Source organism: Micromesistius poutassou (assembly GCF_964030765.1).
Source record: "Micromesistius poutassou genome assembly, chromosome: 5".
In the NCBI taxonomy this organism is placed as follows: Eukaryota; Metazoa; Chordata; class Actinopteri; order Gadiformes; family Gadidae; genus Micromesistius; species Micromesistius poutassou.
Genome location: NC_140275.1, coordinates 18154059 through 18181726, shown reverse-complemented (window position 1 = coordinate 18181726; position 27668 = coordinate 18154059). Strand labels below are relative to the sequence as shown.

At 48.0% G+C, this 27668-nt stretch overlaps 2 protein-coding genes across 3 annotated transcripts; one reads left to right on the top strand and one right to left on the bottom strand.

Moving 5' to 3' along the window:
- Positions 1-704: 704 nt before the first annotated feature.
- Positions 705-21812, top strand: atp2a2a (ATPase sarcoplasmic/endoplasmic reticulum Ca2+ transporting 2a). 2 transcript variants are annotated; one of them, XM_084468520.1, is made up of 21 exons: positions 705-1215; positions 1930-1947; positions 2041-2123; positions 5064-5168; positions 5804-5942; positions 12198-12278; positions 12512-12597; positions 12763-13227; positions 14186-14274; positions 14989-15091; positions 15186-15317; positions 15424-15543; positions 15857-16075; positions 16418-16753; positions 16968-17188; positions 17292-17494; positions 17624-17709; positions 17789-17922; positions 18225-18342; positions 19020-19140; positions 21161-21812. In XM_084468520.1, exons 1-21 carry the CDS (start codon positions 1098-1100, stop codon positions 21172-21174), a joined length of 2991 nt encoding a protein of 996 aa, XP_084324646.1. In that variant the 5' UTR covers positions 705-1097; the 3' UTR covers positions 21175-21812. The 2 variants fall into 2 exon arrangements, with proteins under 2 accessions (XP_084324646.1, XP_084324645.1); XM_084468519.1 differs by lacking the exon at positions 21161-21812 and having other exon boundaries at positions 19020-20357.
- Positions 21813-22292: 480 nt separating this feature from the next.
- anapc7 (anaphase promoting complex subunit 7) lies at positions 22293-27547 on the bottom strand. Its single transcript, XM_084467812.1, has 11 exons — positions 27379-27547; positions 26492-26675; positions 26236-26355; positions 25674-25785; positions 25407-25560; positions 24995-25137; positions 24406-24523; positions 24085-24281; positions 23609-23833; positions 23367-23517; positions 22293-23033 (listed from the first exon to the last, which is right to left on the bottom strand). Exons 1-11 carry the CDS (start codon positions 27477-27479, stop codon positions 22844-22846), a joined length of 1695 nt encoding a protein of 564 aa, XP_084323938.1. The 5' UTR covers positions 27480-27547; the 3' UTR covers positions 22293-22843.
- Positions 27548-27668: the final 121 nt, after the last annotated feature.

Below are 27668 nucleotides of genomic sequence, written 5' to 3'. Positions count from 1 at the left end.
ACTATTGTATCTGATTCAAATGATTCATCTGATAACATAAGTGTTAGAACTTGGTTGTAATACCTTAATACCGGTAACCATGTTGTGACACACGTTCCATTAATCTGAATATATTCATTAGTACACTGTACACACGTTGATATACAGGCCACAAGCCATGGATGGAATGGCTTGTGCAGGGCCACATTTGAGCCAATGGAAATATTTAACTATGGATTTTCATTATTTATTTATTATTATTTTTCTCATTTACATATACATATTACAGTGCAATGAAAGGTGCAATGCTTACAGGATTGTGCAAAATCAACAGTAACAGCATTTTCAATAAAAAAATATTTACACAATCCTTTTTAAGGTAAAAGGAGGATACAAATAATAGGTGTGGACGTCAAGCATCAAACAGAATAACTTTACAGTTATCCATTGTTCACACAAAAAAATGTGTTTTCATTGTTTTATTGCCACATAAACATTGACAATCCAACAATGACCTATTGGATGGATGGCTTTGCCGGCTTCCTTCTCGACTGTACTTCTCGGTGTTTAAACGTTTCCGGGCATCCGCCCTCTGTCCAATGAAATCGGTCGTCCAATGAGATCCGCCGTCCAATGAGATCCCTCCACATGCAGCGCAGCGGAGGCAGCAGTGAGGCGGTCTGAAGGGGGCAGCAGTGAGGCTTCAGAGGATCATCTATCACACAGGGCAGCACTGAGTCTGTCTTCAGAGGATCATCTATCACACAGGACAGCAGTGAGTCTGTCTTCAGAGGATCATCTATCACAGAGCGGCGCGGCTGGACGGAGGCGACCCTGGAACCGGATGAATGCGGTCCTCTGCTAGATCTTCTGAAGTTGAAGGAGACATTAAAGTAATCAACCTTGCGGTGGAAGAGCTGTTCGGCTAACGAGAGATCTGCAGGGTAACGTTGTTAGAGGACACGGTTCTGCTGCTGACGACAGCCGACTGTTCATCTCCCGGTTAAAAAACTGTTGATTTGAAAGGGGTGATCTTAGGGCTCCTCTGATCGGGTTAGCTGGCCGGTTAGCATCGACCAGACCTCCACTCCTTGGTAGAGAGCGGACAGACCTCCACCATGGACAACGCTCACACCAAGAGCGTGGAAGAAGTTTACTCTCATTTCTGCGTCAATGAGAGCACAGGACTGGGCTCCGAGCAGGTGAAGAAGCTGAAGGAGAGATGGGGCCTCAATGGTACGTGTTATCTAAGTGTTACATTTCCATAGATGAATGAATGAGATGTATGAATGTTCAGCTTGGAGGTTAAACGTCATCAGTAAAACCGGCCGGGTTATTGACGTCATCACATGTACCTCGTGGTTTATTTATGACCAAACTCCTTTAACTCGTTTACTAAGTCCTTTACTAACTCTTAACTCCTTAACTAAATATTTTACTGAGTCCTTTACTAACTCTTTACTCAACCCTATACTCAATTACTAACTCATACTCAATTACTAACTCTTACTCCATTACTAACTCTTAACTCCATTATTAACTCTTAACTACTTTTACTTCAGATAAAATCCTTTACTTCAGATACATCAGCTGAATGAAGTGCTGAAAGGCACAAAGTGAACCTGTATCCAAGGGTCGAGGATCTAGTTCTCCTTCAGATCCGGTTCCTTGTTACAATGTCTACAATCCTACTACCTATTTTTTCAATCTTCATCTCAACACTCAGTCACGCAACACAAAACTACTGTCAATGTCAAATTCCAACCCGCTATTTCAGATTGCTTAAACTGAGAATATTTGTAGAAAGAACACTTTTTCAGCAACTGGTTCCCCAGTTACCTTAAAGTAATGAGTCATAAATTAGTGATTCATAAAGTAATGATTACAGTAATGACTCTCTTCCTCTTTTTGTCTTCTCATGTCTCCCGATCCACTGTCCCCCCCCTGCAGAGCTGCCGGCAGAGGAAGGTGAGGAGCATGTCGCTGGGGTATCTGTCTGTCTTGTGGGAACATGTCTGGAAAGACGATATCGTTTCATCACGTTGCCTTCTATCTCCGCAGGAAAGTCCTTATGGGAACTTGTGGCTGAACAGTTTGAGGACTTACTTGTTCGGATTCTCCTCCTGGCGGCATGCATATCCTTTGTAAGTGTTTTAAGATCTTTGCATACGTTTTGATATTTGTTTGTATTTGCTTTATCGATATGGGATTAGAGTGATGGTCAAACATTTATAAGTACAGACCTTAGTGGTCATTTGAACTGGTGTGAATGTTCAGCGGCACAAATTGGGCAGTGAAGTGGCGTGAACTGCTAATGAACCAGAATCCCAGTATTGATTTGACCCTGTGACCGAGAGGGACATCATCCTCTCTGACACATCTACACACCAGATGACAGCCCCCCCCCCCCATGCTAAATGGACCTGGGCGTGCTTGGTGTATAGTGGCAACAAGAGTGTTAACGTCTTGGGGAGGTGGGTCTCAGCGAGGTCACACTAACAGATCAGACCGCAGACAGCTGAGCAGCCAGCGGCCCGTCGGAGGAATGGTGACAACAGGGCCTGCCTGTATCGAGTTGCTTTCACTGGGTGCCAAGTCAGACATGTCTGAGGCTCCTGACACCATTGCTGCGTAATGTTCTCTCTTCCTGGCTCTCTTCCCCCCCCCCCCCCCCCCCCCTCTCTCTCTCACCAACGCCTTCCTAGCAGTCTTTTTGTTGCTGTTCGTAGAGCTGAATGGCTGGAGCTCACGGCCGGGTCAGGTTCTGTTCATTGGAGCATGTTCACAGAAACCGATGTGGAAATCTTAAGCGGTCGAAGGCTTGATTGATTGTATTTGTCCCAGACGCCAGCATCGACATTCTCTCATCAGTTTATATCAGGGATATAAACTGATCAGAGAATCACATGGATCTCACGTGGATTCTCCTTTTATTATAATCCCATTAATTTAAGTGAAATCGCTCTGAAGTAAAGGGTTCCTTTTTATCTGAGGTGGCTGAATGGAAGGAGCCCTCTAGATGTTGCAGACTTCGGGTCAGCAGGATGGAGGGTTAGGAATTAGGGTTAGGAGTATGGAGTTAGGGTTAGGAGGATATAGCATGGGTTAGGAGTATGGAGGGTTAGGGTTAGGAGGATGGAGGATTAGGGTTGGAGTATGGAGTATGGAGTCATAGGGTATGGGGGGTTAGGGGTATGGGGGGTTAGGGGTATGGAGGGTTAGGGGTATGGAGGGTTAGGGGTAAGGAGGGTTAGGGTTAAGGCTGCTACACACTGGCCCAACCGTTGGCCATCTGAAACGTTTAGGGAGACTCAGACGAGTTAGGGAACAAGTTTGGTGTGTTCAGCTGTGTTGGAGGCTTTTGGAACCACTCAGACGGTGTCTGGTCCGATTCAACATGCAAAGTCTGAAAGCGTTAGTGTCTGAGGATCTGAGCCTCTAAGTGTTTTTACACTGCCAAATATGTCTTATCAACTTTTTTCTAGTTGTAAATAGTTAATCGTGTTTGTAGCGTACACTCTGATGTAGTACTACTCATTCTTGCATTTGAGTGGCTTAAAGGAATTTAATTATTCTAAAGAGGTCTCCGTGCGTAGTCCCGCCTGCTCCAATGAACCAAGAAAGCCGGCTCCGTGACAAAGGGGGATTATACCCCTCTCAGTTTTACACAGGTAAGACAGAAATTGTAACATCTGCCAAGAAGTGACCGTAACTGCTGCAGCTTGGATGTGTGAAATTGCCTTCTGATTGGTTGTGTGCTGCTAGCACACTGGTTGTGTGCTGCTAGCACACAACCAGTGTTGTGTGCTAGCAGTTGTGTGCTGCTAGCACACAACCAGCGGATCAGGGCGGTGTGTGGGAGGGGCAGACTAGCGCCACGAGACTAGAGCCACGAGACGTTAAGGAGACTTATTGCATCTCACGCAAGCACAGTACGTACACGCTACTGTGTAGTTTTCGCGGTGTGTTTCAATGCAACTTTTCTGCCAAACGGGTCAGACGAGAGGCAACGGAGTGGTCATATAAAGGCTGTTGGTTTGAGTCTGGGCCGTGTTTGGGCCCCTTTAGGGGTATGGAGGATGGAGTCATAGGATAAGCTGGATATGTGCTTGCTGTGCGTCTCTGTCACCAAGTAGAGCTTCGGTGCCTGCCCGGGTCAGGTGATACTGAGGTGTCGGCAACGGCTGTCTGACAAGGGGTGTGTGTGTGCGTGTGTGGTGGGGGGAGAGGGGGCGGGGGCGGGCACGGCGCTTAAACGACCAAATTTGGGCCGTGGTCCATCAGTCGGAGGGGGGGGGGGGATGGCCCAGACACATGCAGCCCACCTAGACTCGGAGAGGTTATAGATCTGCTCAAAGAGCTCCTCCCACTTCCCACTCAGCACCAGATGAGGCGTGTTTAGACTGTACACTTGCCAAACTAGGCTGTGGTATTTATGTATTGAATAAAATAAATATTATAGCTTCACCCAATGAGACGATAACTTTTTCTTTATCCAGATTCTGAACACGGCCCTGCTTTCAAACCCAAGCTTTTAAATGCTTGATTCACTTTAGAAGGATGTTTTCAAGAGGCGCTTTTTGGGCTCAATAGGATAAATCCAATGTCAAATGAATAACATATATGAATCTTGCGCTTTTAATTGAAGGTTTGGACTGAAGGTCATCACTGGTTCTGAGGTCAGGAGCCTCCGGTGCTACTGGGGTTAGACGTGCTGATGGCTTTCATTCAGCCAATCAGCCATGGCACAAATCAATACCAGGAAATGATCAAAACATAATAATCATTTTTAGTTTGATAATATTATCAATCTTGTGATCTATTGTAAAACTGTTTTAACAGTAAGTGCAGCCTTTCTGAGGGTCTAAAGCTAGTTACCCAATCAGAATCAATGTCTCTAATAAAGGATTTTCATCTGGGCCCAGAGGTTCTACTATTATGAAACAAATTGATTCGCATAATGAAAACAATTTAGACTTTTGTCCTTTTAATGGCTAATATATAGAAGTGAAGTAAGCAAAATATGTGAATGCTAATTTAGTATCGGCATGGTTTTAAAAGTGTTCATTGATGTGTTTTTCCAGGTCTTGGCCTGGTTTGAGGAGGGAGAGGAAACCATCACAGCCTTCGTGGAGCCTTTTGTCATCTTACTTATTCTCATAGCCAACGCCATCGTCGGTGTCTGGCAGGTAAGAGAGCTGTGGCCACTGTTTCTCGTAGGGAATTCAGCTCTATCAAATCCAAGGCTGCTGCCTGTACTTTATGAGAAGCATTGAATCAGCTTGCCAGAAGATATGATCCTACACAAAAGACCATAAACAATATTGAATTATCAACCCATCAATGAAATATGTAGAAGAGGACTGTCACTACTAGGTTCTCTGTAATGCTGGCATATATGTGGAGTGCAAGATGGATGGTGGGCCAATCTAGCATGTATAAAGACAGACCTAAGCCTTAACCTTAACCCTAATCCTAGCCTTAAAAAGAGGTCTGTCTTTAGGGCTAGGGTTAAGGTTAGGTCTGTCTTTAGGGTTAGGGTAAAGGTTAAGAATTAGGGTTAAGGTTAGGTCTGTCTTTAGGGCTAGGTTTAAGGGTTAGGGTAAAGGTTAGGTCCGTCTTTAGGGCTAGGGTTAGGGTAAAGGTTAAGAATTAGGGTTAAGGTTAGGTCTGTCTTTAGGGCTAGGTTTAAGGGTTAGGGTAAAGGTTAGGTCCGTCTTTAGGGCTAGGGTTAGGGTTAAGGTTGGGTATGTCTTTTGGGTTACGGTTAAGGGCTATGGTTAGGTCTGCCCTGTTCTCTGATCTGAGCCCGCTCCCTCACTAGGAGCGCAACGCGGAGGACGCCATCGAGGCCCTGAAGGAGTACGAGCCGGAGATGGGGAAGGTGTACCGGCAGGACCGCAAGACGGTCCAGAGGATCAAGGCCAAGGACATCGTCCCCGGGGACATCGTGGAGGTCGCCGGTGAGTGACGGGTTAAACGTTGTTCTTCTTTCTTCTATTGCTTGGTGTGATGCTGCGTTCGACTGCAGGGTTGGGTTTAGTCGGTTGAGCCCAACTAAAGGAAACCTCTGCATTATTACACTGTAACGTCTTTGGTTTTCTTTATGGATGCTCAAAGGCATTGAGGCTTAAAAGTTGTGTATTAAACAAGAAGAACTCGTTTTCTTGTACTTTCTAATCTAATAGATTCTTGGACATTTTTTACATTAATGGAAATGAGTATTCCAATAGCAGCTGCTGTTGACTTTTTATGTAAAGCAAGGATTATGAATATTCAGGGATGGAAACCTTTCAGCACACATTCTGTTGGATGGCTACTGCTGCACAGGTGACTCACTCTATAACAGGGACCCAATGTATTTTGGGCACACACACACACACACACACACACACACACACACACACACACACACACACACACACACACACACACACACACACCTCTCTCTATCCGATCGGAGGGGTACAGAGGGAGATGTTGTGGAACGCAGGAGTTCTCCGAGGGTTCTGGTCCGGGATTACCGCTGAGCCGTGGAGGGGAAGCAGCGCTCTGCTGTCTTGTTGTTGTTGTTTTTGTTGTGTAATTTTAGCGGTCATCGGCCGTATAGATGATGACAGGCTGTATTTATAGCAGGCAGTGACAGTAGTGGGATGACAGGTGTTTGCTACCGTCCCCCTCCCCATCCCCCCCCAGGGAACGGTGGATGACGCGGGACCAAAGTCACCTTGACGAGGGCAGACAGTGAACTGAATGTATTTGGAGAATCTATCAACCCATTTTCTGTTCTTTATTTAAAAACTTGGTCAGACATCCTGCCCATGGAGTCTAAGTAAGACGAGTTCAAATGTGTCCCTTGACATTTTTGAAATGCAATGTTCTCTAAAGATGTTCTTAATGTCAATGCCTGCAAAAAAGAATTCCCTATGAATACAGACTTATCTGTCACACACAAACCCACACAGGCTTTGATTCTGGTCTTAAAACGGCCCCTCTAGTCCAGCTAGCAGGGTCACAGTGACTTAAAAATACTGCTGCAAAGTAAAAGAGCGATAGGAAGGACACAGGGAAATATCTATTGATATACATCGATATAATCGTCATGTCGAACAGCGGTACTCAGGACGGTGAAACGCAGACCTCCTGCTGTTTTCATTATCAACTGAAAGCACAGTGGCTCTGCAGTCATCTCAATCAGCAACGTAAGCAAACCCATCGCTGTGCCATGCTTAACATGGCCCTCACTGACCGCCCTGTACAGAGGTGGGGAGATCCCGTCTCTGCGAACTAACACCATCGCACTTAAACATCATCCGTGTGAGTCACTACAGATGGCAGTAGTTTGTTTTAACTGAATGTGATTCATCATGTCTGTCTATCGTCAATTGCCTACCTCCAACAAATACCCTTTGGAAGTGAGTCATTCATGACTGATGTTGATCCAAGGTTGTTTTCATAGTGTGATCGAGTGAAGTGCAGTAGACTAAGATATTCAAACATTTGATCGACCGCATAAAACATGTGTCGTACATTTAGAAGCCTAACCTGAAAGGGGATATTTTTCTTACCCAATACTAGGCCTGGTTAGTTATATAGTAAGGTCGAAGGTCACTGCCATTCTTTTTTTTTTTTTCAGGGACAGACTTGTGACTGAGGCAGAGTGAGATGCAGTTGAAGTGGAAAATGTCTGCCTAAGTGCAGTGGACTGTCTGTGGCCGCATGACTGCAGGGATACTGAACCGCTGTCCCCTGCACACTTTCTTTGAGACAGCTTTCAGAGGGAGCGCATCAATAGTGTAATCCATCACCAGAGGGCTGGAGACCATGCAGAGCCCCTTTTACACATACAGTATTTTCCAGCAATGTTTCAGAACATATTCTGCATGGCTTCAGGTGTGGCTGGGAAGGGAACAGGGGTTGATATTCTGGGAAATCTGCACAGGCCATTTGCCTTCTCTAAGAACTAGTCACATTTGCAAGGAGAGACGTGTTAGGGCTTACGTTGCAAGACGTGGGGCATGCAAAGTGGGGCATGCCAACCAATCACAGAACTCGGAGGATGACGAATGTGAATTTGCGACTGTTAACCCACAAATGCTTTTCAGGTGATTCCATAATAATATCAGTGCAGCTTATTTAGCTTACAAACAAACTCCTTCTTTCAAGAATGGAAACTGGACTGATTCAGAAATAATCAAGCTCCTCTTAGTCTGAGGGTTTAATGGCTGTTGGATTGTTTCTTTCTGTCCCCTATTCATGCCGCCATTGCCATGTGTAAAAGGGCGCAGGACGTGTGAGATTAGTGAACATTTAGAGTTCAATAAATTCAATAAATTTCCATTAATAGTTGAATGGGCACTCTGAGTGAAAGAGGCTTCAGAAAGGTCAGTTTGAGGCAGTAACGCGGTTTGGGTGACGCAGCCGACAGGTTTTTCCTGCTGAACCGGCCCGGGTTCTATTGCCCCAGACACGGACGAAACGGAACGGCTTTCTCACATGTGTGTGCATGTGGTCCCCTGTTCCTGCTTTGGGGAGCAGTCAGAATGCTGCTGGTGGTTCACTACGGATCACAGGCTAACCAAAAAAAAAAAAACTTGTTTGAATATTCTATTAAAATCTGCAACTGCTCATTTCATAGAACAACATATTTCTAACCTCCCCATAGGAAACAAGATAACGTTGCTGTTCTGCATTCAAAAGAAACGGAACAAAGCCAGAGCCTGTTGTTGGGTCTGTGGGTATAGAGATGACGAGTCTTGGGGCTTCAGTGGGGTGTGAAGCTTGCAGTGGTTTGATGTGCAGCTTCTTACAGAGAAACACTGGGGCTGATTCTCTTCTGCTCATAAGGTCGTCTGGTGGTGATAGGGAGGGACTGGGGGGGGGGGGGGTGGGGGTCTCATCCTCTTCTGTTAGATGACCTTATAGGGAGCTGCTCTCAGGACAGCGATCTAACACCAGGGCCCGATAGACAGAGGCTGTAGCCCGCCTCACCACAGGCTGGTATTCCAAGTGTGTGTGTGTGTGTGTGTGTGTGTGTGTGTGTGTGTGTGTGTGTGTGTGTGTGTGTGTGTGTGTGTGTGTGTGTGTGTGTGTGTGTGTGTGTGTGTGTGTGTGTGTGTGTGTGTGTGTGTGTGTGTTAGTGCCCAGGCAAAGAAGTTGTAGCCGATTCGTAGATTTCGATTTTCATGTACTTTTTTTAAATTCGATTTTATAATTAACGAGGTCCAGACCTCTGTGACCTCATAGCTGGCTACGGCCTTGTTGGCATCCCCTGTTGACGTCGAGTCCCGCCCCACGTTGAGTTCTGGGAATCCGGACTATGCAGTACCCTTGTGAGAAGGATGTCAGCCTTGCATGTATGACCCAGAGCAGCAGAGAGTGACGAGGGTCGCCTGGAGAACTTCAGAAACACTTGTGGGCTTCCTGCCCCTCCTTCTCCCAGACGATATCAAGCCCTGAAACAGTTTCCTGCTCCTTTAGTTCTGCTCACTCCGTTACTGTACGACATGCATCATACATGGCAAGTCAAATAAACAGGCAAGTCAAACATGGACAGGTAGTCTAAATACAGCAGGATTTCAGCTATGCAAAGTTGTTCTTGTAACCAATATATATATATATATATACTAAAGCCTCAAAGGTGCCGGTTATGCGTATGGTTTGGATGTTACATTCAGTTTCCCTTCCTGAATCCGTGTTTAACAAGATGTTCATGTGCTAGATCCTAAGTCCCCAGTCCAGCTCTACAGCCCAGGAGGCTTTTGGTAGTGCGTCTCAGTATGTTGACTTGGTGATAGTAGCAAGGTACTAGTGAGAGAGGGTTCTTCCCAAAACAAGTAACCACCTCTGGCTCCCAATCCAGCATAGTTTTCAGTGCAAATAGTTTGTTAGAAGTCAAACAAACGTAACAGCCCATATTTGATTTGATATCGGGCCAGATGGTCTTAATCATCTTGATTTAAGATCACAACAAATTATGTTTGACTATACAAAGGTGGAAACTTAGTTTCACCGTTCATAATAACCAAGGTTGAAGCTGGCCACAGACTACCCAGCCACTTGTTGGGCGTTTGTTTCGCTGCCAGCTTCAGCAGCAGGTGATGGGCAGGGGACAGAAGTCTAGTGGCAGGTTTAGTGGCGACAGAGAGGAGGAAAGTCTCTTTGGTGAGCAGCAGGGCGTGTCACCTGTCGACCAGGAGTCTGAAATAGCCTCCTCCAGCTCTTTGTTGGAGCTGCCATCAGCAGCCTCCCCTCGGCCCACTGAAACACACAGCATGGTGTGCTGTGCCAATCAAGTCCCGGGGGCAGGAACAACCTCGCTCAGCACTCTGGTTGAGACGCACTCATCTGAACGGATCATATATTGGTGACATGAGGCCTTTGTCAGACCACAGACCTGCAGCCTGAGGTGTGGAGTACATGATGTCTAAAGAGACGGCTGGCCTGCTACCAAGAAGGATGTTGATGTTAGGGGACAGATGATATACACACCTACATTTCACTTTAGTTGAGGTTAGAGCAGGTCTGCACAGTAACAAAGAGTTCTAGACACAGCTGGTGGTAACACAATGCTGCCCATAACTCAGCAGGGAACAGGGTGCCAGCATGTCCTACACTTCTTGCCTTGTTGTTTTCATGGATCATTAAATCCACTGTTTAAGTATTTACTGGCACATGTAGCTTTTCTCTTGGCACGCCTCCTGTGGCGGGGACATTTCTGCAAATATCCGCCGCTTGAGTTTAGTAGTTTCTATTGGAAACCTTTCTGTTTGATTTCAGTTTCTCAGCAAGTTGTAAATCAACATGCACGATTCTTTCTCTAAATTGCAGCGTAATGTAATCAAGCTTTTATTGTGGAAGGATGGAATCCACACTAAGTTAAATGCCTGCTCGCTGCCTGTAAGAAACCCTAAAGACGGGCTTCACTTCTCAGAAGTCTGTTGTTCTGCATTTAGATGTTCAGAGACTAAGCTGACCTCAGCGTTCGCCTAAAACCGTCCCGTGTCTCCAGTGATTGGCAGACTCCCACTGGGAGATGAGAGTTCTTGGCACCACTGTAGGTACACTTAATGAGTTGACATGCACACCTGGTGGTCCCTCCCAGGGATGGATGAACAATATGGCTGATGTAGAAAATATGTCACAGCATGTAGATCTCATTGTGGCTCTTGAAGGTTGCAAAGTTTATACCATCGGCAGAATCCCTGAATCTGTGCCAAAGGATTTACCCGCTCACATTCAGTGGTATGGGCTTGGTCTTTCACACGTCACCGACAGTGTGGCAACTGAACTTATTCTGCATGCTGGAGGACTAAAGTCCAACAGCTGTTTGTGTGCGTCACACCCTAACCTGATCAGCACATGGGGGATCTTTTATTGAAATGCTTTTGAATTCTGCTTTCTCCTCCCGTTCTATGTCTGTGTTCCCCAAAAGGAAATCCTAACATCAGAACTAGTCTTTCTCCTCAATGCTCATCGTTTTTAGTGGTCTAGATTCAAAGACTAGTTCGGCTAGTTGACAGAGGGTCTTCCTACATCTGTCCTTGGTAGTAGCGTGTACCACCAACTCTGAGTCTGCCCCAGTCTAGGATAACCCATTGGTATTCTCTAAAGCTAGGCCTATATGTAGGCTAAGCCATTCACATGAAACTGTGGCACAGGCTGCACAGGCTGAACTATTTCCCCACTTTCCATGGCCTTTTATATACTATCAAGATGCTGAATTAGGTCACTGCAATTCAAATGTGCCAAACTTGGCCTTTTCCTTTGAGACAGGACTGTTAATGGCTCACAAGTCCCTCCATTCCCTTCCTCCCCTTTCTTTCTCTTGCCATTGTCACTTTGCTCGGACGCTGAAGCCTGCTTGTGCAAATCATGGGCCGCCTTTCTATAAAGGCTTCGTTAAGGATGGTTTCATGGGCTACACGATGTGATTCAATGGTGGCAGTCTCAGGGCAGCAAATCTTTTGCATCCCTCTCTTTGGACATGCAATGTTGCTTCGTTCTGTATGCAGTGTAGCTGAAAACTCCCAACTACTGATAACCAGGACCGCTCATTTGCCCCCCTTTTTGTTTTAGGAATCACACAAAATACACGTCTGGTGAAGCATCTTAGGAGCTCCAGATAGTTATCATTGCACGCTGATTTAACACGAAAGGGGACTGCTACACGTACAATGAAGTGTCTGAATCATCTGTGTCATTACTTGTGTTAACAGTTGGAGACAAGGTCCCTGCGGACATCCGTCTCTCCTCCATCAAGTCCACCACGCTGAGGGTGGACCAGTCCATCCTGACCGGTAGGGAACTGGCTCCAGCCCACTTCTCATTCTCAGGGTCGTCTTGGACATTGCTTTGGTCCTCAAATATTTAAACCTTTTTTCCATGTGTTCCAGTTGGACAGATTTAGCAGGGAATAGCTTTGATTAAATTGGGGTTTAGTGAATTAATCTTCGCTCATTTTCACATATTCTAGTGACTATCAGAATTTGTGGTATGATCACTGTGACGTGAAGCCTCTGGTCTCTTCCAGGTGAATCCGTCTCTGTGATCAAACACACGGACCCGGTGCCGGACCCCCGGGCCGTCAACCAGGACAAGAAGAACATGCTCTTCTCTGTAAGCGTCTTCTCTGCACCAATCACCTTTCTCCTGCTGGCCCATAGGTTCTTCCAGAGGCCATGGGTTGTCTTGCTGTTGTTTCCCTACATTAAAATAAGATCCTGATGATGATGCGTGATGCGGCGAGACGTGTGAGATGTGCGTCCTTCTCCTTCTCCTCAGGGCACCAACATCGCGGCCGGCCGGGCGGTCGGCGTGGCGGTGGCCACGGGCGTCAACACGGAGATCGGGAAGATCCGCGACGAGATGGCGGCCACGGAGCAGGAGAAGACGCCGCTGCAGCAGAAGCTGGACGAGTTCGGCGAGCAGCTCTCCAAGGTGATCACGCTCATCTGCATCGCCGTGTGGATCATCAACATCGGCCACTTCAGCGACCCGGTGCACGGCGGCTCCTGGATCCGCGGCGCCGTCTACTACTTCAAGATCGCCGTGGCACTGGCGGTGGCGGCCATCCCCGAGGGCCTGCCCGCCGTCATCACCACCTGCCTGGCCCTGGGCACGCGCCGCATGGCCAAGAAGAACGCCATCGTCCGCTCGCTGCCCTCTGTGGAGACGCTGGGCTGCACCTCCGTCATCTGCTCCGACAAGACGGGCACCCTGACCACCAACCAGATGTCGGTCTGCAGGGTGAGTCTCTGGCGCAGGGAGCCAAGCAGCCCTCCCCCCCCCGTGCTCCTAACCATCAGCCTCCTCCTGCTCATTTAAACACAAAACCATTAAAGACAATGCTTTGCTCCAAAAATATTTGACTGCAACAACCAAATATTAATTAGCAGAGCTGAAAGCCGTATTTTTTTTTAAGCGCAAACGGCAGATAACGGGATGACAGTAAATTCAATAAGATGTAAATGTGATGCAGGAGACCGTATCAGAGCATGCCGCTGCTCTGATGGGTGCTGTTGGATAACTTGCAGTGGTGCCGTTGCATAACTGACCTTGCGTCACTGCTGCATAGCATTCAGCCTCTCCTTCCATCTATCGCCTCTCTTGCTCTCTTTCTAATCCTCTTTGCCTCTTCCTTGTGACAGCCCATAGCTGCTTAGCCTAACACACGCCCAAGACATGGGAGTCTTTCAGCTTAATATTCCTTTATCGCCCATGCGTTGAGTTTCCTGAACGCGATGACTATGCAGTTCTCCGAATAATTCCTCAGTTCTGCCCCCCGGTGTCGTAGAGCCCCACTAAGACTTCACCAGTGCCCTGCGCTCCCCCTTATCAAGATGGCCACCGGCTGCATACTGGAATGTGTCGTTCACTAAGTAATGGACTTGTCAAGTGATATGATGGCACGCATCCCACTGCCAGCCGGGATATTTACTTTGGCTCGCTGAGATGCTGCCTACGTTATTTACGAGGGGGCGAGAGCGTAATGCCCTTCTAAGCACATGTAGCCGGCCCACCCACCCACCCAGGCCCCCCCCCCACCGAGGCTGTCCCCAGAGAAACGCCGGCCGCAGCTGGAACCGTTTCCCCCCCCGCGCGCTCCTGTCGCCTGGTGGTCTCTGCTGCCCTCTGCTGCAGGGCTGGGGAACCTCAGGGCTCTGGGTGTCCTCTGACCCTCCATGCTTCCTCTTGTTGTTGTCAGATGTTCATCATGAACCAGGCGGCCGGAGCCGACGGCCCCCTGACGGAGTTCACCATCACAGGCTCCACCTACGCCCCCGAAGGAGACGTGTAAGTGTTGCTGACGCGGCCCGCCGCCCCACACACACCTCTACACACTGGCCTCTACACACTGACCTCTACACACTGACCTCTACACACTGACCTCTACACAAACACCTCCACACACAAACCTCCCCACACACACCGCCCCACACACACACCGCCCCCCACACACCGCCCCATACACACCGCCCCACACACACTGCCCCACATACACACCGCCCCACACACACACCGCCCCACAAACACTGCCCCACATACACCGCCCCCCACACACCGCCCCACACACACCTCTACACACTGACCTCTACACACACACCTCTACACACACACCTCTACACACACACCTCCACACACAAACCTCCCCACACACACCGCCCCACACACACCTCTACACACTGACCTCTACACACTGACCTCTACACACACACCGCCACACACACACCTCTACACACACACCTCTACACACACATCTCCACACACACACCTCCCCACACACACTTCTCTACACACACGCCTCTCCACACACACACACACACACACACACACACACACACACACACACACACACACACACACACACACACACACACACACACACACACACACACACACACACACACACACACACACACACACACACACACACACCTCTCCACACACACGCCTCAGACACGGTGCAGTGAGCACACAATGCAGACTGCTCCTCCTGTTCCCCTCCAGGTACCACGATGATAAACTGGTCAGAAGCTCCCAGTATGATGCTCTGGTGGAGCTGGCCACCATCTGCGCCCTGTGCAACGACTCGTCCCTGGACTTCAACGAGGTAGGGCCTCCGCCTCTCCCTCCTCTCTGTTCCCGTCAGCGGCACCTAGCGCCGTCCTGCTGCTTGACCCTCACGGCGCTCTGTGTCGTCCCAGGCCAAAGGAGTGTACGAGAAGGTCGGAGAGGCCACCGAGACCGCCCTGACCTGCCTGGTGGAGAAGATGAACCCCTTTGACACGGAGGTCCAGAACCTGTCCAAGATCGACCGAGCGATGGCCTGCAACTCTGTAAGTCGACGACCTGACAGCCAAGCCGCATTTGAAGGTACTTTTCCTGCACATTTAGCTGACGTGTGTGTGTGTGTGTGTGTGTCCGTCCATCCGTCCGTCCCAGGTCATCAAGCAGCTGATGAAGAAGGAGTTCACCTTGGAGTTCTCCAGGGACCGCAAGTCCATGTCGGTCTTCTGCACTCCCAACAAGTCCCGCTCCTCTCTGGGCAAGATGTTTGTCAAGGTAAGGATGCTCACAATCGTTTTTCTACAAACACCGGCCATTAATTATGAATTAGTCTGCCAGTTTTACACAAATTCCTTTAAAACCGGGTCAGCCAGTGTTGTAGACGCTGCCACACCGAACATTTATAGAACCTATAAAAATGTAATGTTTTTATTATTTAGCTGAGGCTTTTCATTTAGTTTTCATTCAAGTTCTAGGAACAAATTGTTTCATAAACAGAACAATAAGAGATTCATTAGCTGTTAGCTGCTGATTGGCTGATTTAGCCTGATGGATGAGGAAGTGGACGATGATGGATTTGTTCTGACAGGGCGCCCCAGAAGGCGTGATCGACCGCTGCACCCACGTGCGCGTGGGCACCACTAAGGTCCCGCTCACCCTGGCCATCAAGGAGAAGGTGCTGGCCACCATCCGGGACTACGGGACGGGCCGGGACACGCTGCGCTGCCTGGCACTGGCCACCCGGGACAGCCCCCCCAAGGTGGAGGACATGAACCTGACGGAGACCGCCAAGTTCGCCTCCTACGAGGTAAGCCCCCTATCTGTCTGCCAGATTCCGTTTGTCCAGCACAGGCAGCATGTGGTCTCTCTGAGTCATAGAGTACAGAGCATAGAGGACATCTGGTCTCATAGAGGGCATCCTGTCTCATAGAGTACAGCCATCCTACTGACACACAGCCTTGCATACAAATTCAAATCAAGTCCAATGTTATCGGTAAAGCCCTCAATCCGTTCTAACCCCTCGCCCCCAAAGAGCAAGGAAGACCCCCGGAGAAGGGATCCCTGCTCCCAGAGACGGGGTTAGACGCAGTGTAACACCACCAATGCCACATGTCCATTCATTACTCCTTCCCCTCCTCCCCCCCCCCAGTCGGACCTGACCTTCGTGGGCTGCGTGGGCATGCTGGACCCGCCCCGCCAGGAGGTGGCCGCCTCCATCAAGCTGTGTCGCCAGGCGGGCATCCGCGTCATCATGATCACCGGGGACAACAAGGGCACGGCCGTGGCCATCTGCCGGCGCATCGGCATCCTGCCGGCGACGGGCGAGGTGGACCACCTGGCCTTCACCGGCCGCGAGTTCGACGACCTGTCGCCGGCCGCCCAGCGCAACGCCGTCACCAACGCCTGCTGCTTCGCCCGCGTCGAGCCCTCGCACAAGTCCAAGATCGTGGAGTTCCTGCAGGGCTTCGACGAGATCACCGCCATGGTGACTATGCGCGCCGCGCTCGTCTGGTTTCTTACTGACTCGCTGAAATGCTGAATGAATTATTCAGAGCATCACGTTCACACCGCACCAGATGAAGATGCGTTTAACAGGCTGCTTGGGAGGAGCATCAGAAGACATGAGTGATGACTACATGATGATGATGATCTGATGATGACCACCACGTCGTTCTTAACCTCCTGTGGTTCCTCCTCAGACCGGCGACGGGGTGAACGACGCCCCGGCCCTGAAGAAGGCGGAGATCGGCATCGCCATGGGCTCCGGCACGGCCGTGGCCAAGTCGGCCTCGGAGATGGTCCTCGCCGACGACAACTTCAGCTCCATCGTGGCGGCGGTGGAGGAGGGGCGCGCCATCTACAACAACATGAAGCAGTTCATCAGATACCTCATCTCCTCCAACGTGGGCGAGGTGGTCTGGTGAGTGATATGAAACTCTGAAATATGTAACCACCAGGCGGCCAGAGACCCTCCAGGCGGTCAGACCCACCAGGCTGCTGACCTGTCCCCTGTCCTCTCCCAGCATCTTCCTGACGGCGGCGCTGGGCTTCCCCGAGGCCCTGATCCCCGTCCAGCTGCTGTGGGTCAACCTGGTGACGGACGGCCTGCCCGCCACCGCGCTGGGCTTCAACCCCCCCGACCTGGACATCATGGACCGCCCCCCCCGCAACGCCAAGGAGCCCCTCATCTCCGGCTGGCTCTTCTTCAGATACCTGGCCATCGGAGGTTTGCTCTACAACCTTTTATTTAGTGTTGGGTCTTCTTTTTAGTTTTTACTGGCTGTGACTTGCTGTGGGTAGTCTGGTTCTTACTGACTGCTGTGGCCCTCTGGTTCTTACTGACTGTTTGCTGCAGGTTACGTGGGGGCTGCTACGGTCGGAGCCGCTGCCTGGTGGTTCACGGTGGCCGCAGACGGGCCACAGGTCTCCCTGTACCAGCTGGTGAGTCCGCCTGCTGATGTCTGGCTGCGCTTCCTTTTAAGATGAATCCTTCCTGACCACTCTTCTCTCTGCCCTCCAGAGCCACTTCCTCCAATGCTCGGCAGACAACCCTGACTTCGAGGGCCTGGACTGCCACGTGTTTGAGTCTCCGTACCCTATGACCATGGCCCTGTCCGTGCTGGTCACCATCGAGATGTGCAACGCTCTGAACAGGTGAGCGCCGCGCTGGGGGAATGGAATATCGTTCAGCTGAGCAGCTCATGAAGAACCCAGCTGCAGAACGGGTTCGGAGAGGAGACCATGTATCCAGCGACCAACACTAGGCAGGAGACCTTTGTTAAAGAACCTGTCAGGACCGCGCTCTGACAGGGTTCTCCCTGAACGCTGCAATCTTGTTGCAAATGGAGGTCTGGCCGTGGAAGATTATGCAGACAGAATGAGAGACGCTGAATCCTCAAAGTTGTGTTAGTCCTTGGAGACCAACGTCTCACTGCCACATGCGTTTCTTTTGTCAGTCTGTCTGAGAACCAGTCCCTGCTGCGCATGCCGCCCTGGGAGAACGTGTGGCTGCTGGGGGCCATCTGCCTCTCCATGTCCCTGCACTTCCTCATCCTCTACGTGGAGCCGCTGCCCGTAAGTCTGCTCCTTTATCCTTCTCCCCGTCTCCTCACAGTCCAATGAGGAGGTGGATGACTTCAGGTGGATCATCTGAACTTGTTGTCGCTGTTGCCATCATTTCTTTCTGAAGCTGTCAAACAAACCTTTTATTTGAAACGGTAGTCTGTAATATAATATACATATAAATATAGCCACGATGGACTCTACGACCGGTACAATTTGTGTCTGCAAACGGCATCACTCTCATCAGCAGATATCACAAAGATGTTGCACTAGGGCAATAATGTGGCTGGTTGTCATGGAAACTGTCCAAGTACAGCGACGCAGTACTTGGACCGTGTCCGAGTACTGCAGTCATTAGTGTGTGTGTGTGTGTGTGTGTGTGTGTGTGTGTGTGTGTGTGTGTGTGTGTGTGTGTGTGTGTGTGTGTGTGTGTGTGTGTGTGTGTGTGTGTGTGTGTGTGTGTGTGTGTGTGTGTGTGTGTGTGTGTGTGTGTGTGTGTTGGACCGTCCAACCCACTGGTCCCAGCCCCAGTGCCTTTCTAAAACAGACAATCTTGTGTCCACAGGTTCTAGAACAGACGGGCTTGTGTCCACAGGTTCTAGAACAGACGCGCTTGTGTCCCCAGGTTCTAGAACAGACGCGCTTGTGTCCTCGGGTTCTTACACTCCTCTACTCTGTCCCTCCCGCAGGTCATCTTCCAGATCACGCCCCTGGACGCCACCCAGTGGGTGATGGTGCTGAAGATCTCCCTGCCCGTCATCCTGCTGGACGAGGTCCTGAAGTTCATGGCCAGGAACTATCAGGAATCGGGTAAACAGCTGGAGGAGCTGCCAGCTAGGGGCCGCCCGCTGTCTGCATGCGTGGAGGGCGTGTCCTGGCCCTTCGTGGCCCTCTGCCTCCCCCTGGTGGTGTGGATTTACAGCATCGACACTAACGCCACCGCCATGTTTTGGCCCTGAGTGTCTCCCTGCTGGTCCACCCCTCACCTCCCCTCCGCCCTGTGCACCTGTGTGACGTGGACATTAACACACATACACACACATACACACACCGACACACATACACAAACACACACACACAAACTGTTTGTTAACCCCACCATTTCATTAACTTGGAACACCAACTGCATCAACTTGAGTTTCAGGTCTTGTGTCAATTGTTTTGTTTTTTGTATCAAGGACATTTTCACATTCCATGTTTTTATAGTCTTTTTTTTTGTTTTTTATTTAAGACGTTTGCTCAAGGTCCATCATTACAATCACATGAAGCCTTTCTTTGTCGTCGCCTTTTGTTCAAGAAGCACAGAGGGCCAGCGGTCATGACCTGTACAGAGAATTTACACTATTTTAGGATTAACGTTTTTGTAATTTTTGGGAAGTCTTTGAGGAAACATGAGTTGTGGCTTGCGTGAGCATGATCATTTTGGACATTAAAGTTAAAATAGTTGATGGACTCTTTAATTCAGTCCAAGATGTGGAGGGAGGCTAAACTACATAAAGATGAATAAATATCTCTCCCTCGGCATGAACCACTAGCCGCTACCCCTTATTGTTTTAGCTCTGAATCATGGTCCTCTTGTTGTCTGCGTCGGGCAGAGCACAGCTACCTCAATGCTGTTGAATTGACTGTAACCATCTTTTATTTTGAACAGCCTTGTCTTGTCATATCGATTGTTGAGGTACGCGCCAATTTGCTTTTGTAAATTAGACACAGCCTAAAGACACTTGCACCAATAATTGCTATTTCTATGTTAAAATGTCTTTGTTCATTTAAGACGGTTTTAGAAGATGTAAATGTTACCGTTGGTTTGATTTTGTTTTGATCTAGAAAGTGGCTGTTTAAAACTTGTTTACTTGAAACACACTCTGGCTTTTTATTTACAAATTATATATAGGTTCACTTTTCAAAAATTCAGTCTTTCGGTCTGAATTCAAATCAGACTTTCTTTAATCTTTTATAATTTATATCTTATGTGTACATACTGTACTTGAATATGTCCAAGGAGATGGACGCCATTGGTGATATCATCTGAGCACAAACTAAAGGGGGTGGGGGGGTGGGGACTGGTACGTTAAGGAGCTACAACTAGTTTACACACACTACTGTGTAGCTACAACTAGTTAACACATCCTCTGGAGGTTCAACACACTGGTTGTATATCTGTATATAGCACACAAAGTAGTCTCTATGTATATATAAATATATAGATTTGGTTTCCCACATGCGAGGGCTTGTAGGTAGCGTTCCTGTAGGTTTCTTGCATGATCGCTCCAATATTACCAGGCCAGTTTTCTTCAATTTGCCTAAAGCTGTTGTTTGTTCCAACGCCTTCCAAGCCGTTGGACTGCGTGAGTAACCTCCACCTGCATGCTCCCGGCCCTAACCAAGCTCTGCTCCACAGCCGCTTTGTTGTAGAATGTAGAACGTCTACTGGAGGAAAGCATGCTGGGAGTCTTTGTTCTATAATTTGGTTCTTGATTAATTGACATTGCCTACAATGCCTTCAATGTCACCAAGTGCCAGGCTATAACCAGAGGCCTCTGCACTGTCTGTCCTGGCTCAGGGTAAACCTGGCCATGGTTATGAGTGTAAAGAAACTAATGACTGACTGGATAACTGGCCAACACTGACATTTAAGCGCCACACTCGTTTTTGTGTTCTAAGCTCCAGTTTATTTTCGCTTGTTAATGGTGCAGCCTTTACCACTTTTGTTTTTAACCAGCAAATGAAAAGAAGCGAACGTCCTTTAAAAGAATACTGGTCAGACCCGACCCTGACCTGTGGTTCCATATGTTCTATTGATTTGGTTCTCTCTCTTTTTCCCCTGCAGCTAAGGCCAAGTAAGCCCTCCTCTCATCTTATGTTCCTTCCAGGACCTGAGAGGGTCGGTTTCTTATTTTCTTTTCTTGGGTCGTGCATGTGTGTTGAGAGGAACAAAACATATTCCCAGACCTGGCTGTCAATGAAGAAAATTCTATAAATGGCAATTATTTTATTTTTTATAAATCCTACATTGTTTTGATTTGAACCAGTTGATCTCATTTCCCAATTCTTTTCTTTAAGCATGTAAAGACTCTTTCCATCTAGAGGACTGTGCTCATCCTCCAGTGGTTGATGTACTCTGAACAACGTTCTGGGATGTCCTCAAACATCAGCCATTCATTTGACCTGCTCTCCATTGATGTATAATGTAGGCAAATTGTAAAAGACTACTTGTTCACGTAGTACAAACAAGGCTAAACATGACAACGGTCATCTTTCCTAAGGAAATACTTTACATGGGTCCTATTTAATATAATTGTAGAGAGACTTTGTGCTTTCCACTGAGATGTGCGACATGTCTGAGGTAGATTCCTGCTATTTGAAAAGCTTAAGGGTGCAGTGTTGTATACATTTGAACATGAGAAAGGCCTTCTATTGCCATCTTGGCCGAACTGCTGTGCTGTGATATCAGAAATGGAAATTGTACAGGATCACATAAACTGTGGTTTCAGGTAAATAAAACGTATACAGAAAGTGGTGTTTTTCCTTCTTTTAAAGGTCAGAATTATTCATTGAAGTGGTTAGGATTTATTGACAAATGGGAGTACTTCGATCAGGGTTTCTAACACCTGTTTCATCATCTAGACTCTAGATGATTCAAAGTGTCTTTGCATGTACAGGTTTACGTTCACCAAGAATGCTGCCAAGACTGCATCATCGATTAACGTATTGAACAATGTAGTACTGAAAGTATTACTCAATTTATTCAGGAATTGACTAAATGTAAAAATGCAATACTTTCTGTATTTAATTTAATGTCTCTTCCAACTCTTGGCTGCTTGTCAGAAAATGCAAGCACATTTTAGACATTAAATAATTGATGTGCAGCATTTTATAATGTTTTGACTAATGGTTAAATTGGAAAATAATCATGGAAAGTTATGTCTAAATGAACTATGGGTCACAAAGCCAAGGAGAGTAAAGCATTTATTATACAAGTATAATAAAAAAAAATACAAAAACACTAACATTACACATAAAAGAGTGAGAGAATATTTGCAAAAGTGAATGTCAAACATAAACATTTTATTTACAAAGGCAAACTGAGGGGAATCTCAAAGAATGTATTAATATTCAAGACCACACATGAAACGAAGACAGTTCAGAGGCAACCAGGTCAAAAGAACAGGAGTTAAGGAGTCAAGACTTTAAACTTGGTGACATAGTAAATATGACTTGAGCGTTAGGAGTCAAGACTTACATTAAACTTCAGCGGCCTTTTATGTTATCTTTTTTATATATGTAGCTGAGAAACAAAAGAAAAAGACGTCAATAAAGAAATTCATATCCTGGCACTGTCAACGCCACATGTCGAGTTACATTCTCCATGAAACCTTTGACCACGCCAGGGGACGACGCAGCCATTGGCCAGCAGCCTTTTGCACAACATCCTGCAGCGGCACGCTCAATGAACGGTGAATCAAAAGGTCCCCTGCTGCCGCCATGTCGGGCAGCTGGGGTTAGGGTGGGGTCACTGCATGCCAAACCACTGCTCCTGGTCAGCCCACTGAGCCGCCTCACTGTCGCTGCCCTCCAGGTCCCCATCCTCGCCGCTGCCCTCCATGTCGTCCCCGTCCAGCTCCACCGTGGCGTCCGTGGGGCTCTCCTCCTTCTCCATCTTCTGCATGCCCTCCAGGGACTTCTGGTCGTTGGGATCCAGGCTGTTCACAGAGAGCAGAAACATGAAGTAAGAGACATGGAGACAAAGGGTTCAGTGCTTTCACAAGGCCCCTATAAACGACATCGGACCAGAGGGCCATACTTGTTGGTGGCGGCTCTTCCTTCGTGTTGTCGGGTGAAGTGTTGTGAATCAGTGTTGGCCAAATTGCATCCGCCAACATTGTATAAATACAATTGCAGGTGCTTTGTTCGAGCTCAGTATTCAAGTCCCCATAAAGCATGGTGTCGGGCCTGGTGAGCTTTTTGGTGAGCTTTTTTAAGTCCTCTGAAAGTGATACGCTCCAAACTGAAGCAGATAGAATGTGTACTCTTACCTCAGGGCTATGCTGTACTGGTCCATGGCTTCTTGGTAATCGTTGACCGCCACCAGGAAATCACCCAGCATTCTGTGCAGGACACAGTCACTCTGATTGGCCAGGGCGTTGCGGAGGAGAGCAATCCCTTCTTCATATTTCTGTTCTCGGCCTTTAACGAGGGAAAAGATACACGTCAAAAATAGAGTGGGGCTTCTTATTTCATGTTGGTGATGAAGGTACTACTACGGAGTATTGCGTACTCAGCAACTCAGCCTTCTTGACCACAGCCTTGGTGTAGTCAGGCCTCTGGGCCAGGGCTTTGTCCAGCAGGGCCTTGGCCTTCTCCTGGGTCACCGGGTCCTCCAGGCAGACCGTGGCCAGGATGGTCAAGGTCTGGGCGTTGGCCCCCAAGGTTTTGTAGATGTTGTTGGCCATCCCCATGGCCTCTCGGATCCCATTGGACGCAAGGTAACAGTCGATCAGACCTGGCGACAAAGGAAGAGATGGACCTAGTCAGTTATTTTACATCTAATAAACCTCCTCTGCTGCCGAGTTCCTTATTTCGACCTGTCACCTCACTGCAACAAGCACACAGCTGGCAAGTGATGAGCCCATAAAATCAAAGATTCAAAAGATTCATCCCTCCATTCCTCTTTTACTTGTAAACACATCATTAAGTAAGACGTGCTCAGAAGGACATTCCACGTCGTCTGTAAAAGAGGTAAAGAGGGCGTGCCTTCATAGCAGTCCAGGCGACAGGGCGCCAGCCTCATGGCCTCTCTGAAGTGGATGATGGCCTCCTGGACGCGGCCCATGTTCCTCAGCGCCGCCCCCTTCAGCAGCAGGGCCTGCACGCTGTTGCTGTTCAGCTGGATGGCCTTGGCCCCCAGGTACAGCGCCCGGGAGTAGCGCTTACTGTAGAAGCTGTGACAGCTGACGGAAGAAAATAAACTCAGAGGATCCATCCGAGTTTCCTATACGCTCAGAAAATATTAATATGTATATAAATATATGAATATAAATGAACCACTTCCCATCGGTAGGTGGCCTGGCTCACCCAGAGATGACCCACGGTTCGGCATGCTGATCGGAGATGTTGAAGAGTCTTCCCCCCAGGACCTCCACGTCCTCCAGGTGTCCCTCTCGGGCCATCAGGTAGCCGTACACGTCCATGCCTGCAGCACAAGGAAGCACAGGACACGTATTTGATGTGTAGGATATGACAGGATAGTGACGTAGCAACATAGTAGGGTGTTCCACTGCAAGCTAAACAGGTTCTGGGTTTAATCCCCTCTGCAGCATCCTTTAAGTGGGTTCTGGGTTTAATCCCCGCTGTGAAGCATCCTTTAAACGGTAGTTAAAAAAAAAGTAATATAAATGGGTTCCAAGTACCCGCTCCTAACTGTACTGAGAAGAGCACCAAGGTGATGCTTTTAGTGTTAGTCTTTTCCAAATGTGAAACGTCTGCACTATGCAAAGATCTGCTGAACACCTATTTGCAGTTTGTAGCGAATTGAAATCCATATAATAAAAAGAACAAATGAGGAGCTTCAGGAACAACGTAGTATATTACATAGCACAATTACAATCCAACTCAGTGACATTAAACCTCTTGGGAAAGGGTTAGTGTGATAGGCTAACTGCACCTTTGATGAGGTAGGGGTCCAGCATCTGGGCCTGTTCAAACTTCAGGATGGAGTTCTTTGTGTCCCCGGCCCTGAAGTAGACGTCAGCCAGGCTCACCAGCAGGTCCACGTTGTCCCGCAGAAGAGACTTCTTCTCCAGAGAGCTAGACACACGGTGCCCATAAGAAGCCGTTACATGAAGAGTTCCACCAGACCACATCCAACGCTTTATTCAGCTAGCAGCCATATTAGTTAGTTGGATGGGGAAACCATGGAACCGCCATTAAAACGCCTTCTAAATGCTACCTGGCTTGGAAATGGAATGCAGTACTAAACATTTTGCATTGAGTTGTCATAGTTTCCAAAAATGTGAGGTTTAGCCACCGAACTAACGCCCACATCAGACAGGTGCTGGGTGAATAAGGTGGCTCACCAAATGGTGTTGATGGCCCTCTGATTGTCCCCGGCATGTATGAAGGCGTAGGCCTTGATCCAGACAGAGAGCCAGTCCAGGTTGGGGATGCTCTGGATCACGTCCATGGTCATGGAGGCCACCTCCGCTCCCTTCACCGAGAGGGACAGGAGGCCTTGGGTATCAGAAAGAGGACTGACTTTAACGGCTGTGGGTAAACCCAGACAGGCTGGGGGTTGCAGTGCACAACACCACAGATGCATCACTAGCTGGTGAGACTCCCCGTACCTATGATGGCGTCCAGGGCCAGCGGGCACTGCCTCAGCACCTCCTTGTAGCTCGACACAGCGGATCGCTCTTGGCCAGCCTTCCTGTACAGGTTAGCTAGCATCATATTGATCTGAGGCATAAAGAGAAAAAACAAAATGTCCTTCAGCTCAACTCTATTTAAAGAGAATTGCCAAATAGTCTCATGGAAAAGAAATGAACCTAAAGCAGTCGAAACATATTGAGCCGTCAGCGTCTGTGTACAGCTCTGTGAGCGTGTTGTGTTGACACTGGTTGTAGCGGACCACTCCGCCACCACTGGACACAAATACACTTTGATCCAGTTGAGGCGGACCTCCAAACACATCCAATCAGATGACAGTTTTGTTTCTCAAACATATGGAACCTTGACACCAACGCATTTCTAACCAAAATGCATGTTTTCATGTTTTTTCTGCATTCAAAGTTTGAACTGTCGGCTGGCTATATTCTGCACCTAACCTAACGCCTAGTACTCATCATGTGTTGACTGTTTTAAGTCCCATCAAACTCATAGACCCTCAACACAGAGAAAGGAGCCTACCTTTGGAGTTCTCTGTCTGGATGGGATCCCATCCAGCACTGCAATGGCATCTTTATCTAGTTTCAATATGGTGTAGCATTCTGCTATCTTATATTTCACCTCAATCTCTGAGGGCAGGCTCTGAAAAGTTATTAGTCATGTATTCATGTTAATAAGACAGGCAGATGCAGGCACATGCAGAATAATGATTTTTGATACCTTAAACGTAATAGGACATTTAAACGGCAAATGTTCTTTAAATAATGATGAGCGCTACCTGGGCCTGGACGTTAGACGCCCCGCCCGTCGACGTGCGGACTTTGGATGTTTTGCTGATGACCTTCTTCTGCTGCAGAGCCATGCTGTACTTGCACGCAGCATTCCGGTACTCCTTATCGTGGAAGATGGCATCGGCGTGATACACAAGGAGCTGGTACTTCTGAGAAGGGGAGAACAGCTCTCTGCAACGTGAGGGACAGACGTTCAGTTAACTGAAGGATGTGCGCATAACTTCTACATTTAATTACAATATACTTTTAAATGCCCAACATAGGTTTTAATTATGCCATCAAAACATGCATAAAGGGTTCCGAAAACGATCATAATAGGTAGAAATAGTGAATATAAAAACAAATTACAGACTGGAGCAGTTTTAACACAACTAAACTAAATCCGAACACAATAATACAGGATCAGACACTGGAAAAACACAAACAAGAAACAAACGAACGTCTAATTCTTGGGTTTACGGTTACGTTCAACTGCATAGCGCAGTTTATTATCGACTATCATCGAAGAAAGAAATCAGATGCTAAAGTGTAGAGGCTCAGAAGGTTCAGATGTTCATCAGCTGTTCATCAGATTTTCAGACCTGGTTTAAACATCTGAAGTGTAGCAGCTCTAGTGGTTCAGATGTTCATCAGCTGTTCAGACCTGGTCTAAACAGCTCAAGTGTAGAAGCTCTACGGGTTCAAATGTTCATCAGATGTTCAGACCTGGTCTAAACATCTCAGATGTAGAAGCTCTACGGGTTCAAATGTTCATCAGATGTTCAGACCTGGTCTAAACATCTCAGATGTAGAAGCTCTACGTGTTCTGATGTTCAGACCTGGTCTAAACATCTCCAGCTCATAGACGGATGTCATATTTAATGACGATACTTACGGGTTGTTGTTACTCATCGTCAACAACAAACTGCTCATAATCCGGACATTAGAGTGAAGCCCCGCGGCTGACATGTCGCGTACATGCTCTATAACGTTCATCTTGAGGCCAAAACGAGTTAAAGACGGCTAGGCTAATAGCTTCTCGTAAACACTTGCTAGGAAGTAGAGGCAGTGGTTTGTGTGACGTAGTGATCTGATCACGCGAGAGACGGCTTTAGGCTCCACCCCCAATATAAGACCATCACAGTCACACACACACCTACATAGCTATAAATGGAATACAAATAA

What these genes read in the sequence shown, in the direction of transcription:
- atp2a2a (XM_084468519.1), top strand. Translation starts at nt 1,098, where the DNA reads ATGGACAACGCTCACACCAAGAGCGTGGAAGAAGTTTACTCTCATTTC. An exon ending in TCGACGAGATCACCGCCATG is followed by an intron (nt 16,754 to 16,967) that starts GTGACTATGCGC and finishes GTTCCTCCTCAG; the next exon opens with ACCGGCGACGGGGTGAACGA. An exon ending in CAGATACCTGGCCATCGGAG is followed by an intron (nt 17,495 to 17,623) that starts GTTTGCTCTACA and finishes TGTTTGCTGCAG; the next exon opens with GTTACGTGGGGGCTGCTACG.
- anapc7 (XM_084467812.1), bottom strand. Translation starts at nt 27,479, where the DNA reads ATGAACGTTATAGAGCATGTACGCGACATGTCAGCCGCGGGGCTTCAC. An exon ending in CCAGACAGAGAACTCCAAAG is followed by an intron (nt 25,786 to 26,235) that starts GTAGGCTCCTTT and finishes TTTATGCCTCAG; the next exon opens with ATCAATATGATGCTAGCTAA. An exon ending in GAACCGTGGGTCATCTCTGG is followed by an intron (nt 24,282 to 24,405) that starts GTGAGCCAGGCC and finishes TTCTTCCGTCAG; the next exon opens with CTGTCACAGCTTCTACAGTA.